The 14,785-nt window shown below is 33.8% G+C and overlaps 1 protein-coding gene across 1 annotated transcript in view; it reads right to left on the bottom strand.

The window, feature by feature from the left end:
- Positions 1–4,742: 4,742 nt before the first annotated feature.
- EXOC5 (exocyst complex component 5) overlaps positions 4,743–14,785 on the bottom strand; it is a 56,485-nt gene continuing 46,442 nt past the window's right edge. The window contains exons 14-18 of the mRNA XM_082616747.1: positions 14,475–14,595; positions 13,196–13,282; positions 10,891–10,999; positions 10,479–10,694; positions 4,743–9,819 (exon numbers count right to left, since the gene is read on the bottom strand). Of these exons, the coding sequence (XP_082472873.1) occupies positions 9,631–9,819; positions 10,479–10,694; positions 10,891–10,999; positions 13,196–13,282; positions 14,475–14,595 (722 nt within the window). The 3' untranslated portion in view covers positions 4,743–9,630. The remainder of the gene's footprint in view (positions 9,820–10,478; positions 10,695–10,890; positions 11,000–13,195; positions 13,283–14,474; positions 14,596–14,785) is intronic.

The following is a 14,785-nucleotide window of genomic DNA, read 5'->3' on the forward strand; positions in this document are numbered from 1 at the left end:
ACATTATCAAAGTATTATTCAAATTTCAAAATCACTCCTCTGTTTCAAAGCCATAGAGAAAGAAGGGATGTTTTTCTTCTCCCACCATTTCTAGTATTTCTAAAAAGATGGTGATTAAAAAGTTTAAAAAATTTTACATGACCTTAACCAAGTTCTCTTGGTGAGAAAATAGATGTTCTTCCAGCACTCATTGACATTCCCCCTAAACCTACTTTTGCTAATGTATATAATGTAAGTAAGTACTGTTGGTATTCAACAAGATATGTAAGCTAAGAATCTTGGAATCTTCTTTTTTTTTTTGCGGTGTGCGGGCCTCTCACCGTTGTGGCCTCTCTAGTTGTGGAGCACAGGCTCCGGACGTGCAGGCTCAGCGGCCATGGCTCACGGGCCCAGCCGCTCCGCGGCATGTGCGATCTTCCCGGACCGGGGCACAAACCCGTGTCCCCTGCATCGACAGGCAGACTCTCAACCACTGCGCCACCAGGGAAGCCCTCGGAATCATTTTTGATTCCCTCTCTTCCTTGCCCTCCACATCCAATAATCAACGATAAGCCCCATTGGTTTAATCTTCAAAGCGTTTCCTGAGTCCATCACTTCCTCTTCATTCCTGTGCTACTCCCCCAGTTCAGGCCCTCAGCATCCAGATGAATGCAGTAGCCTAGCTTCTGCTCTCTTCTACCCTCTCACCCACGGCACACATTCCTATCAGCCACCTTTTTAAAGAGTTGTTCATGTCATTCACCAAGTTAATCATTAATGGTTGGTTCTCTATTATTTTTATGATAAAGCCTGAACAATTAGCAAATTAGCATAGCAAATATTCCAGGCTTTACTTGCCTTTCTGACAGACCACATACCCTAAGCTCTACTCACATTCAGTGAATACACCAGTGACTCATGCACCACACCTTTCCAAGTGTGAGTCACGTCTACCTGGAATGCCCCTCTACCTGTTCCATTTCTTGAAATGCTCCTTGACTTTTAAAAGTCTAGTGTGAAATCTTCTTGGAGGTAACAGAACGAAGTGGTTAAAGCACTGGCTCTGGAAGCCTGTGGTTATAGTTTGAATTCTGACTCTGTTATTTCTTAGATATTTAACCTCTGTCAAGTTATCTAACTTCTCTGTGCCTCAGTTCCCTCATTTGTAAAATGGGGATAAAGACAGTACCTACCTCCCACTGTATTAAGCACAGTAACAAATGTATTATTAGCAAGGTGTCTGACACATAATAGGTGTTTAATAAAAGGTAACTTTAATAGTTTTAATTACCTACCCCCCCACCAGCCCACAAATTTAGTAACAGCTCCCTGTGGATCCTCACAGTACTTGGTTCCATGCTACTGTTATGGCACTTATTATAGAATACTACTATTGGTGCATACATTAACTTTCTCACTAGGCTACACTCTTGAGGGCAGGAGCTTATTACTTAATCTTAATATCCCTAACTTCTAATACAGTACCGGACAAAGGACATTTCAATAAATGTTGGTCAGATGAAAAATGAGCCAATGAGGTGATCCCACATAGGACTGGAAATACCTTCAAAAAGCTGACAGAAGTGGTGAGGATGAAAACCACAAATGTCTTTTCTCCTCACTTTACAACACTCGCACAAGGTCACATAATTAGCAAGTGACAAAGCCAAGATGCACATCTGCCATTTGTCTGATTCAAGAGCCTTAGCTCTTAATCAAAGTGGTATACGGTCACTGCAAGCTGGCAGCACTGGAGGAGGATCTAGCTCTCAGATACTCTCAGTTGGGCTCAGACATGACTTCTTAAGCTAATCCATTTCTGACATCACTATACACTCTCAACAGAATGCCTGCATTTGGAATTACGGAATTTTAGCCTTAGCAGTGATCATAGAGCACTAACAAGGAAACTGAGGATTAAGTATTTTGCCCATATATAGACTCCTATTTCAAATGAAGTTTAAGATGTATTAAATCCAGTCTAGATACAGACTCCTTTCTCATATAAAGTTGATCTTACTTAAATATATTTTTATTTGCTGGCCTACAAAACAATTTTATGATAATTTTTCCTTTGAATTTTATTAGTAATAAAATACCAATATCCTATTGGTATTTAGTCCTTAATGGTCAGATTTCCTTTCTCAGAAACAGTTTCTCTGATGTACTTTATTAATTAACAACTACTCATAGTAGCAAGGACACATATTATAGAAAAACATATGATATGATTTCAAATTTAATTCCTTAAAATGTAAGCCTCGTGTTTTTGGCATAAACACTTTACCCTTCTCAATTTAGCTTTATTAATTTGACTACAATAAAAGAAAATACACCAAAAATAGTTGTTTCTGAATGATGAAATTATGAGTAATTTTTATTTAGAATTTTTAAATCTTTACATGTTTTCTGTAATGACGGTTTTCATTCCCCCAACCTGTCCTAAAGCCAAAGCCTCAGAGGCTGAGTGGAGTGAGGAAGTCCCTCCTCCTGCATGGGGGAAGAAAGAAATACAGTATGTGGTACTGGAGCTCAAATAAGGTGAAAAGGGTGTCACACAGGAAAGTGTATGTGTATGTAAATTTAAAACATATACACGTATATACACACATAAAGCCCTAGAGCACCATCCACTGAGGAGTGTGGCACCGGTATCTCAATTATAAGCACATCTCATGCACAAATTGTAGTTTCTAAATACCAATGTCCACTAAAAGGCAGAGAAACAGCTGATTCCAAAGATGGGGCAGGCAAGTACAAAGTAAGTTTGGAGAAACCTGTGTGCCCAAATGTAAGAAAGTACTTAAAAAATGATGGCAACTTGTCAAAGGACACAGGAGCCAACTTGAAAGGGCTCCCATTGACCAAATGTGGGATGATTTGAGATTCAAAGTAAGTAACAGATTATAATCCACTGACTAGAAAACTGTGAATTCATACTGATATTAATAACCTGAAATTTTGATTAGGAGCAGGATATATACATAGCTTCAAACTACCTCCTCACAAAATACTTACAAAGGGAGGAAGTAACTTTACAGTGAAGAAGCCTGATAGGTAGTACCTTAAGCAAGTGATCAAAATGAGTATCATCAGAAATAGTGCACTGAAATTGTGCACTACCTCACAGGATGCAATGAGAACACAGAATTGCTTTTGTAATACCCCTGCCAAAAAAGCACAACTGGAATCTATTCACTAGGAAACAGATAAATCAAATTTAGGGACATTTTACATAATAATTGGCTTATAATCTACAAAAGTGCCAAGGGTAGTAGAAGTCAAGGAAAGACCGAGGAACCATTCCAGAGTGAAAGAAACTAGAGACACTATAACCTAAGACAACACATGATTTTGAAGTGGATCCTTATAAAACATTATTGGGACAACTGGTGAAACCTGAATGGGGTCTTAGGATTAGATGGGAGTAATATATCAATGTTAATTTCCTGATTTTGATGGTTGTATTGTGGCTATATAGGAGAATTTCTTCTCTTTGGAAATACAAAAGTATTGCAGGGTGATGGGGCATCACGACAGCAACTTACTCTCAAAGTGGAAAAATTTTATTTGTACCATATTTACAACCTTTCTGTAAGTTAGAGATTGTTTCAAAAATTTTTCTTTAAAAAGCAGAAAGCAAAAAAATGAATCAATAGATTCTTATTAAAGAGCTGATAAAGGAATTCAATGATTAAAAAGACAATTTTAATGACGAAGTCTGTCCAGGTCCTGGGTCCACTGTGCACATATATGTTCTTCAAAACTGTTTTAGTTTTGTGTCATTAATTCACCCAGAAATTCTTCTCACACGACTTTCAGAATCTTAAACATACACACATACTCACACACTCTTCCTGTTAGTTAGGATAGCGACATGTTCATAGGTGCTGTTCAGTAGAGAGAAGCTATGTGAGTTCTATTTTTATCAAACAAAAATGTTTTTAAGTATTACTATAAAAATAACTTCTCCCCCTTGTGGCAAAAATTGAAAATACATTCTACTGAAGAATCCTAATATAGAGGCACTTAGTATTATTCCTTATAAAGTATTTTCACATAATTTTATGTGAATCCTCTAGCACACAGCATTTGCAAACAATATACTTAAGAGGTAGTTTCACAGTTTTCTTTAGTTCAGCATTGTCCAGATTCTATTTGGGTAATATTCTCTATAGCAAAAAGCTGCAGGTTTGATAGACTACCACAACAAGATGCCAGAGTTCAAAGAAACCAAATTTACCCACAGTATAAAGATTAAAATGACAGGCAGGTAAAAAGGGATGGCTCCATTCCAAGGCACCTGCCTATTTAAGATTACAGGGGCATCAAGAAGGCTTCCTACCTCTCAAAGTTTAATCTAAAATATCTGAAAGTCCACCACTGGAGATTAATTCCTTGGAGTTGGTTCCATCCAATCTTCAAACTTAGTTTATTAATATGAAGATACTCTGGAAGAAAGACATTTTCCTTCATTTAAGACTGCCAATGGTGAGAACAAAAGGAAGTCACTCATCTGAGTATAAATGAAACTTAATTTAACTCATTCCAGATTCTTATCCTTATTCTTAACCCTCCATACTTCTTCCTATTAAGTGACCAGTCACTGATAATTCTATGTTTTATTGACCTTCCCGTGATTATAAAGTAATTTAAGTGGTTTTTGAAAGTAAACTTAATTCCAGTTTCAGACTTTTAAATTAAAAGTGGCTCAGTTGGATACTGTCTCTTCAACACAGTAATACAAATATTAGTATCTCGGCTAAAATGAATTATTGACAATTTTAATATATGTTTCACAGTACATATTAATATAGGAAAATACATGTTAGCAGCAGCATAATGTTGACCATGTTCTAATCCATTCCACCTGCTCAAATATTAGTAAAAATAATTATATATTTGTAATGCATCACTGCTGTCTAGTGCAAATCTATGCCTTCTGAATAAATGACTTTCCTCTGAGCTTGTTTGCTGTTTGGAGTATGATTGTTATATATTCATATTTAAATTAGCTTTGTATGGTGAGGCAGACTGCAACCTTCTAAACCACTTAGAAAATGAGCAAGTATGGTTAATTACTTGTCTCTCCCCCACAAAAGTGTTATTAATCACAAGAACTGAAGTTTAGTGTTACCTCCCAGATAACAATGTTAAAGTATACAGGGCCTAGTTTAAAAATATCAATCTTGTTAAGCCCAGGGTTATCAACCCAGCTGCTTCAAATCACCAATTAAAATTCTTACTCTCTAATGTGTCAGGTTTCTCTCCTATATACACTTGAGAGTTGTTTCTCCCCTAAATTTGGAAAGAGAAAGATTGATCAGTGGTAAGAATAAAAGTTAAGAGTTAAGGCAATTTTAAAAAGATTAAATATGCAATATTTGATTACATAAAAATGACTGCCTATTGCTAATACATTGAGTACATTTTTCTCCATGTTTTCCCTCCAGCATTAGCCATTTAAAAACTACCAATGCACTAAATAAACAACAGAATTGGCAAGCTTGTTACATTAAAACAGTCTGTTTTTGAAGGTAGAAATACTGATTTCTTCATATCTTTCAAGGTAGAGTTTTCATTCACTCCCATGTTACAAAATATGGTACAAAATACCTGAAGTCTTTCTGTTGCAAAAATTATTACTCAGTATTATGATTATGCAAAATAACTCACTAAAGAACTTTTTGATGGAAAGATTTCTAGTAGGTACACACTTAATATTCAATTAAAATTTCATGACCACTTATAAAATTTTAAAAACCAAATTTTATAAAAGTATGACCACACACCGGACACATTACGAAAAAGTCTAACAGTAAATTAGATATTAGCCCTGTATCTCAACTTCATAATCTAAACACTACAATGAGAACCAAACATTGGATGAAAAGAAAATTAGACTAAGCAAAACTGAGCCTATCAAACAATATTTTATGTTGCATAAGGAGAATAGTGTATAGAAGATAAAGTGTGAGAAACATTCAGGTTTCTATCTGAGTCTTTTACTTAGCTGTAGACCTTGAGCAGATCTACTTAAAACTTTCTGTGCACGGGGTCTGTCAAATGGAGATAATAGTACCCTACTCCTAGGGCTCCTTTGAAACCAAATGAGATAATGTATGTAAAGGGCTGAGCACAGTGCATGGGTCAATAAATATAGCTATACTTTATTATGCATCAGAATTTTTTAAATGCTATTTTTACTTTATGTAGAATTATTTACAGTAACAATATGGACTGGTCTTTTCCTCCAAAGTACACAACATGTTTCAGGACAGACTTCTTCAAGCAGAGAGAAGTACTACAGGGACTGAAATATAGTTAAGCTAATTGGATGAAAGCTCAGAATGCTTCATATGTCAAATTCTCCACTAGAAATCACTATGCTTCTAGAAAATATGTCATACTTCTGAGTCAATGGGCAATAAATGGTAATACATAGAATATTTTCGTATAAAAAAAAAAGTTAAACTCCCAGATCTGAGCTTTTAAAGTCACTAACAAATTATGCACCCAGGGAACCTTACTTACTCTCATGTGCAGTTCAAGCATGCCTTAAGCACTACTTCATAAACATGACCACCTTAATGGGTTTTGTGGCATTTCAAGAACAAAAATCTCTTTATCTAGATAGGTGTAAATATTTCACCATCATAGATGAGAAAAAGGCATTTTAAGGAAGCAGTAAATTCTCCACTTTGAGTCGATCTACTGGCTAATTATTTTATGGTGAGTGAGAAGGCTGATATTCAACGAGTGATATATTTAAAGTGAAAGGAAAGGGATGGTCTAAGATATACCATGAATTAACTTACTTAGAAGCTCTTTTTAAAACAAGAAAGGTGCTAGGGATTTGCAAACATTGGGATACTCAAAATGAGGCTACTAATAACTGTCTTGAAATAGTTAGATAACCAACTGTCTAAAGATACATCCAGCCATTATTTAACAATTCCTCATAAGAAGTATTCAGCTACTTTGGTTAGCTGTCATTTTCAATATCATAACTTATAGAAGCTAGACTTCCTTCTTAAACCTGTGTTCTGTATTTCACTTTCTGTGTTATGAAAACATAATACACTCAAGCTTTTTATCGAGTGTTTCTGCATTTTCTAAAAATGCAGTGTTTAAGAGTCTATTTTCAATTTCAAAACATTATCTAAACATTGCATGTTAGCTCATGTGAAACTAGGGAAAATTATAAAGATTCTCCTTATTCAAATGTTGACTAAAGTTACTGATATACAAAGTTCCATTATCGCTACCTAAAATTTTACCATGTGCATATGAAAAACATTTTACTTATTGACCATCTCTTTTGAGCCATATATTTTGAGAATTTTGTAGTGTCCATTAATATGAAAAATACTTCCAAAATGAAATCCAACGAATGCAAAGAATGCATACTGCTTTATACATCAAATTTTTTTTCCTTTGAGAAAGACAATCTGTTTCTAATTTTGATTATATAGTCAAGTATTTTTCTGCTTAAAAAGGAAGACCTATGCTATGAAAAATAAGAAACATCTTAAAAAGTTAAATAAAAAATAATTTATAAAATTCAGTATGGATGTCCTCAAAATGTAAAAATGGAGTGAAATAAAAAAAAACAATTGCAGGGAATTTGTTTATTGAGCATTAATGTTAACACTTCTAAATTAAGTAGTCACTTATGAGTTTTCTTTGTTACTGTCCTGTCAATGGACATAATGGAAAATATCGCACAGAACTCAAACATGGAAATAATAATTAACGAAATATCTAAGCAACAAATATATGTTTTACATTTAAAAAATTAATCCAAACAAAATAGTTTGAAGCACTTTTCTGATTTGGAAGTCTTAAAGTGTTCTCTCATGTTTTATTTGATATTTTTTTCCCTTTTTAATTTTTTTACAAATTGACACTGTGTACAAAGAGTTCAAGTGGCCAGTAAAACTACTGCTTTAAAATTGTTGGCTTTAAGTAACAGAGGTATAATTTGAATTCACATCAGAGCTTTCTAAAATGGCAATAGTACAAGCATATGACTTTCTCTAGTATCCAAAACCTGTTCTGGCTTTCCTTTGGCTAAGGAATAGAAAATTAGACAGCCTTCTAAAGCTGCCACAATTTCCTAAAATGCTTTGACAAAAGTTGGCATACTTCATTTCTCTTGCTTACCCTGATAACACTGGGCTAAACAGAAAATGAAGAAAATTCAGTCAATAGTAACTTAAACGGTAGCTAGCTCGCTCTGGACCTGGAAGTTTGGGTAAAGTTGATGAACATTCAGAAACATATTCTTAAAATTAGTTTTCCAAAATTAGGCCAAAAAGCCTACATTAAAGGAAAAAGAAAAGTCAAGAATGAGTTGAACATTAAAGTTTATCTGTTCCTGAAGACTACGAAAAATACAATGAAAGCTGAAACACTACATATAGCTAAGAATGCATTCTCACAGAGCAAGTTTACAGTTTTTAGAGCAAAGATCTTTCTAAATTTCTTCTTGATGTTTAAAATTTTATAAGTGATTTATTATACCACCATATTAAGCCAATTCAATTAACTACATTCAGTAGGAATCGCTTCAGAAATGCCCTGAAAAAGGTAATGACAGAAACTATATATTTAAAAAGCAACTAGTCCTTGCAAAGTTTATCTCGAGACTTAGAATATAATGCTAACTATCAATTTCCAATTCCTCTTAAAATAGAAGACTACCTGCATGTTTAGCCATTCCATCTTATTCCAGTTTTGCATAAAGGTAGAAATCTTATAGGACTGCATTGTTGCTAAACACTGTCAATACTTCTCATATGCACCATTTAGACCATACCTCATTTTTTTACTTCCCTTATAATATTAAAATAATGAATAAATATGGTCCTTTAATTAAGATCCTACACCTTATCTTAAGCGAAATATAAAATAAGGTAATTTTATTAATTTCTTGCTAGCATTGGCTTAAAAATCTGTTTACCAAATAAGAAATTGTAAACATTTAAGTTTTTTTTTTACCCAGAAAGCAGATGTATTCTGATCCACTGCTAATACCTACATAAAACATTTCATCATTTTAGTTTTGTTTATAACATTTTTCTTGGAATAGTATTATTGTTGTACCTCAGAAAAATCCAATCAACCAACTACAAAAATTATGCCCAATTGTTAATTAACCTTCTGAAAGAAGCAAAAAATTCTCTAGGAAAACCTAAAATAACCTGATTCACTATTACCAGTGCTGAAAAGGTCATTGAAAATTGATAAATAACAAATGTAGTTTTGCTGGATTTTACGCATCTTTAGTGCAAAACAGGATGGTGAAATTTCCCAATGGATATGTTAAAGAACATGAACCAGAACACTGGTAACATCTCATTTGCCTTCTGACACTAACATTTTCCAGGATGAAAACAATGACATATAGCTTTACAGAGTTTGAAATTTATAAGTTCAAAAACGGAATTAAAATCCAACTTAAGGGAAAACAGCAAAATATGCTTAGTAGTGTCCAAATTTCAAATAAAATCTCAAGGGTAAGTATGGCTGCTGTTTTTCTAAACAGTCATTTTTCAATAAAATGTTGGCTGTGTCATAAGAAACCGCCTGTGCTTTCTATCAACCAAGGCCCGCTGAAGTACAACACACTGCCCTGTAAATTCAACCTCAGCTGAAATGTCGAGCAAGGCGGGCAGATCTATAGTCAGCACGAAGTTGTACGAAGGAGTGAAGAATGTTCTTGTCCAGATTAGCAAGTTGTTCTCCTGAGCAGACTTGCTTTAAATTATCTGGGTTTACTACCAGAAGATTGCAAAGTGCATGCAGAGTATCAAAAAGCTGTAATACCAGAGGAATCTGAATTGAGATAAGAGAAGGAAAAAAATAACATTGAAACAAAATAATGTTTAGTTTTACAATCAGTTTGTTAATTCTTCTCACTTATGTACTATTATTCAGGACTTAACTAATGTTGGAGAGTTCAATGTTAGAATTTTTTAAAGTTCCTGAAGTGTTAAAACTCAAAATACTTCAGACATTATAAAACTCACTGTAATCTTTTTGAAAAGATTCATATTATGCCAATTTTCTTAAATAGTAATAATAATCATTTATACTTTTGTAAACTAGAATTAGTTATTGTTGATTTAGCAGGTTTCTTAAGTAATTTAAACATTAAGGGAAACTGATTTCAGAGAGATGTACATGAAGAAAGAACATATTTTCCTGATATCTGATATATGCAGCATTAGTCATGGGCATTATTTAATAAGGTCATTCGGACTATGGAACTGAAATATGGCCTTGTCTAAACTAAAGCTCAAAGAAAAATGTGTTAATATTGAAAATATGACTGCAACAATACTTTTTGAGTTAGGAAATGTTAGATCTGTCTCACTACAATGTCAACAAAAGTTATAAACTTTTCACTAATGATTATAAGTCAGTACACATTTTTTATGATCTGACTTATGTTCTTGAACCTATTTACAAGTTTGATATTTGTGAATACATACCTTGAAGTCTTTGGCACACTTCCTATATTCAGCAACATCACAAATTGCTAACATGCCACCCATACAACTATAGGAATATTGTTGAAGATGCTCATAAATAAGTCGATGAAAACGTACTCCAAGTTCCATCAAAACTGTATCCACATTCTTCCCATCCATGGAATTTTTAATCTTCTCCACTTGTTTTCTTACATAAGCACAGACTTTAACACAGGCCTGTAAAAATTTTTTCTATACTTATTACATAGAAATGTGTATCAGCTTAGCTAAGGAGAAAATACATATAGTTTCTCATTAATCTCTAAGTATAAAATAAAAAAACTTGGAGCATAATAAGATACATCAATGAAATGTTAACAAAAGTATAAACAAAGCAAATATTCTTAGTAGCATACTGAATCATTTTACTCACATTAGTATACTGAATCAAAACATTGTTTTCATCTTCTGGCTTAAAATCTGTTTTCTTTTGTTCTGCAGTCAAGATATGCTTCATTTGTCCAATCATACAATTTAATGTCCTAGAGAATTGAGAACACCATGTATTTGATCATTTTAATTTACTTTATATTTACTTTTATTTATATTATTTATAATAAATTAAATTTAAATTATTTAATTTCATGTCACCATTAGACTTTTACTATGGGTATACTTCAGATTTTAAAAAAGTAAATTCTAGGTCATGATATCAAAGACCTCTTAGTTTTATTAGCTTTCTGCTCAAAACACAGGGCAAAGATTCATTTGCCCATTACTCTATTTAAGGAAATCTTAAAGATCTTAGAAGACTGTCACTAATTTGTTTCCTTAACAACTATATTTGGAGAATGCTTAGGAAGGTAGTAAGATAGAGGGGCTTATGAAGGATGGCCAAAGTTTAGAAGAACAGGTGAGAAGAACCCGAGTTTCACAGTCTAAGGACAAGCAGGAGGCTGAACAAGTGATACTGAAGACCCAGTTGAGAAATGAGAGTATGTGTTTGTAATGGCACAAATAATGTTTGAGTAATGTGGTATTCTCCAACAGCAATCAGCCATCCGGTTATGGGAATAAAAGAGTCTGCATTAATCCAGATTTTAGGATCTGTAAGATAATTATGGTTAAAGGAAATAAATTTTAGGGTAATTACAAGGGAGTAATTAAAGAGATGGACCAAGCAATCTAAGCACAACAATGAATGAAATAAAGCTGGGAAAGGATAATAGATTGGCAAAAGACAAAGATATTAAGGGCTAGAGTTCCTGTAACTAACTTATATTCAAATATGTTTTCTTGAATAGAAGAGAAAGGAGAATTACAGTAAATAAAAATATGCCCAAACCTAGTAGCATGGGCTTTAGAATTTGAGTCCCAAATATCCAGCATTATGATCTTGAGCAAACTACCTCATTTCTTTAAGCTTTCATTTCCTCACCTGTAAAATGGGAATAGTATTTCCTACTTAATAAATGAAATTATACAGGTAAAGATCCTTGTACTGTGCCCGGCACATAGCAAATTCTTGATAAATACTGAGTTGGCCAAAAAGTTCGTTCAGGTTTTTCATGGTACAAAAACCCGAACGAACTTTCTGGCCAAGCCAAATAGTAGCTATTATCATCATCGATAAATAAATGCCCACCATCATCTCAAAAGACAGAGATCCACTGCTCCATATTATGAACAGGTAATTAACTACAATAAACATTACAAAATTTTTTTGGGGCTTCCCTGGTGGCGCAGTGGTTGAGAGTCAGCCTGCCGATGCAGGGGACACGGGTTCGTGTCCCGGTCTGGGAAGATCCCCCATGCCACGGAGAGGCTAGGCCCATGAGCCATGGCCGCTGAGCCTGCATGTCTGGAGCCTGTGCTCCGCAATGGGAGAGGCCACAAGAGTGAGAGGCCTGCGTACCGCAAAAAAAAAAAAAAAAAAAAAAAAAAAAATTTTTTTGGAACGTAGAGTCTGCATTCACTTAATGGAAGTTACTTTTAGAAAATCAGTATATTTATTTAAAGCATTTCAGATATTAGCCTGACAGTTCTAACTGAAAATAAAACCCTCTATGTTACATACCATTTTTTTTTTTTTGGCAGTACGCGGGCCTCTCACTGTTGTGGCCCCTCCTGTTGCGGAGCACAGGCTCCGGACGCGCAGGCTCCGTGGCATGTGGGATCTTCCCGGACCGGGGCACGAACCCGTGTCCCCTGCATCGGCAGGCGGACTCTCAAGTGCATGTGTGTGTGTGTGTGTGTGTGTGTGTGTGTGTGTGTGTAGGATCTGCTTTAAAAGTAAGTCTAAACATACTGACTTCCATAAATAATAAACCTGGAAGCCAATAAAAACAACATTCTAATACAGATGAAAGCAATATGTAAAATTAAAATCAAACGTTATAGCAGGATGGTGGAATTAAAATAGACTTTTTTCTTCTCTGAAAATCATTTTCATGTTGTTACAATGGTGTTTTTACAATTGCAAGAGATAGCACAGGGAGATCAGCTCAGTGCTTTGTGACCACCTAGAGGGGTGGGATATGGAGGGTGGGAGGGAGGTACAAGAGGGAGAGGATATGGGGATATATGTATACATATAACTGATTTACTTTGTTATACAGTAGAAACTAACACAACATTGTAAAGCAATTACAGTCCAATAAAGATGTTAAAAAATTTAAAAATAAAAAAATAAACACAACAACAAAAATGCAAGAGAAATAGTAAAACTAACAACTTGCCTATCAATGCCAGTATCTAATTTCATCTCCATCTGTTCAATTATTTCTTTTTTCTTCTGAAGGCATTCAGATAACTTAGGAGAAGAGCTATTGAATGTTTAAAGGGGGAAAAAGATCACATTAGTAGCCTTACAATTCTAACAGTTTTTCATAGGCATATATGTATTGCTATATACCTACACACACACACACACACACACACACATTATTTTAATTTGCTCCCCAATCCAAGAAGCATATAAATAGTAAAGTAATTATTTAGTATTCACTATGCCCAATTCATTACAATAGTCACGCTAGGAAAAACTAACCCGTTAAAAGAGACGGAAGAGGAGGATTTAGATTTATTACTTTCATCTGTGAGGAGACATCCCTTTAGAATATAAACATGTGATTTTGAAATTCTGAAATTATTTGGTTTCCTTTTTAATTAAATTTCTGGTATATCAGTAAGAAAAATCACAAAGTCTTGAGAATATAGCAAATTATATTAATTAAAATTTGCAGACTAAACTAACACCCAATTCAATTGTATTTAGCTTTCTTATATTAAAAAAAATGAAAAAGAAAAGCAACTTGGTAGCCATATTTACCTTCTGAATATTACCTAAATGTCAAAAAACACCCAAAATATTAAAGAATATGCAACCCTAATAATTACATGAATTCTTTGTTATGTGACATTAGAGCTCTTTAAAAAGTAAATTTCCTTTCAAAATGTGATTCAGGGATCACAAGTAATCTTTATCTTTGAGATTGTTTCTAGACTAATTATTTCTTGGCATATCAACATTTATACAAAATGTCTAGAATTTTATTTTCTATATGAATATTCTTCCCCTTTAATTATAGTACTACACATACAATTTTAAAAAGCATGTTCACATATATACTACCTTATTTAATCCTCACATGCTTTAAAAGTTCACATAAATTGATAGGAAGATATAAACAAAACCTTATTTAATGCCTCATCAAAACCTGTCCTATTGATCTCATAAAATTGTTATTGTACATCTTTTTATTATAATAAGTGGGAACAAGCTAGAAGTTGTCTTTCATATCAGATTTAGGTTTATGACACATTCAGTAAACCAAAATTAATACCACAGAAGGAAAATAGGAAGGCAAGGAAGAGGAAAAGGGCTTTTACTTATTCCACACCCTCTTGTTCCTGTTTGATGTCTTAACGAACATCTATTACTTTTAAATTTTAACAAGAAGTAGAATATTATAATATTAATTGAAACACCAATGAAAATCGGACAATTTGACTAACCTTATTAGTGGCATAAGGTGATCATTAAACTGCTTGTCAAAAAGATGAAAAATAGTATTGGCCTGGTGCACAACATCCAAAAAATAGAGATTTGCATTCTTAGAATCTGAAGAAGGAATTCCTAAAGTTGGAAGGCATGTATATGTTAGAATCATATTAAAGAAATTCATGTAAGCAACAGAAAAAAGAATGTGGTTTTATATATACAACATGCATAAAAGTAACTGCTGTTTCATTAAATCAGCAATAATTTTTGTGGACAGAAGAGTAAAATTAAGCTTGTTAATAATTTAATAAAATTCATCCAAAGT

The sequence above is a fragment of the Mesoplodon mirus genome (assembly GCF_964341445.2).
Source record: "Mesoplodon mirus genome assembly, chromosome: 4".
Taxonomy (NCBI): domain Eukaryota; kingdom Metazoa; phylum Chordata; class Mammalia; order Artiodactyla; family Ziphiidae; genus Mesoplodon; species Mesoplodon mirus.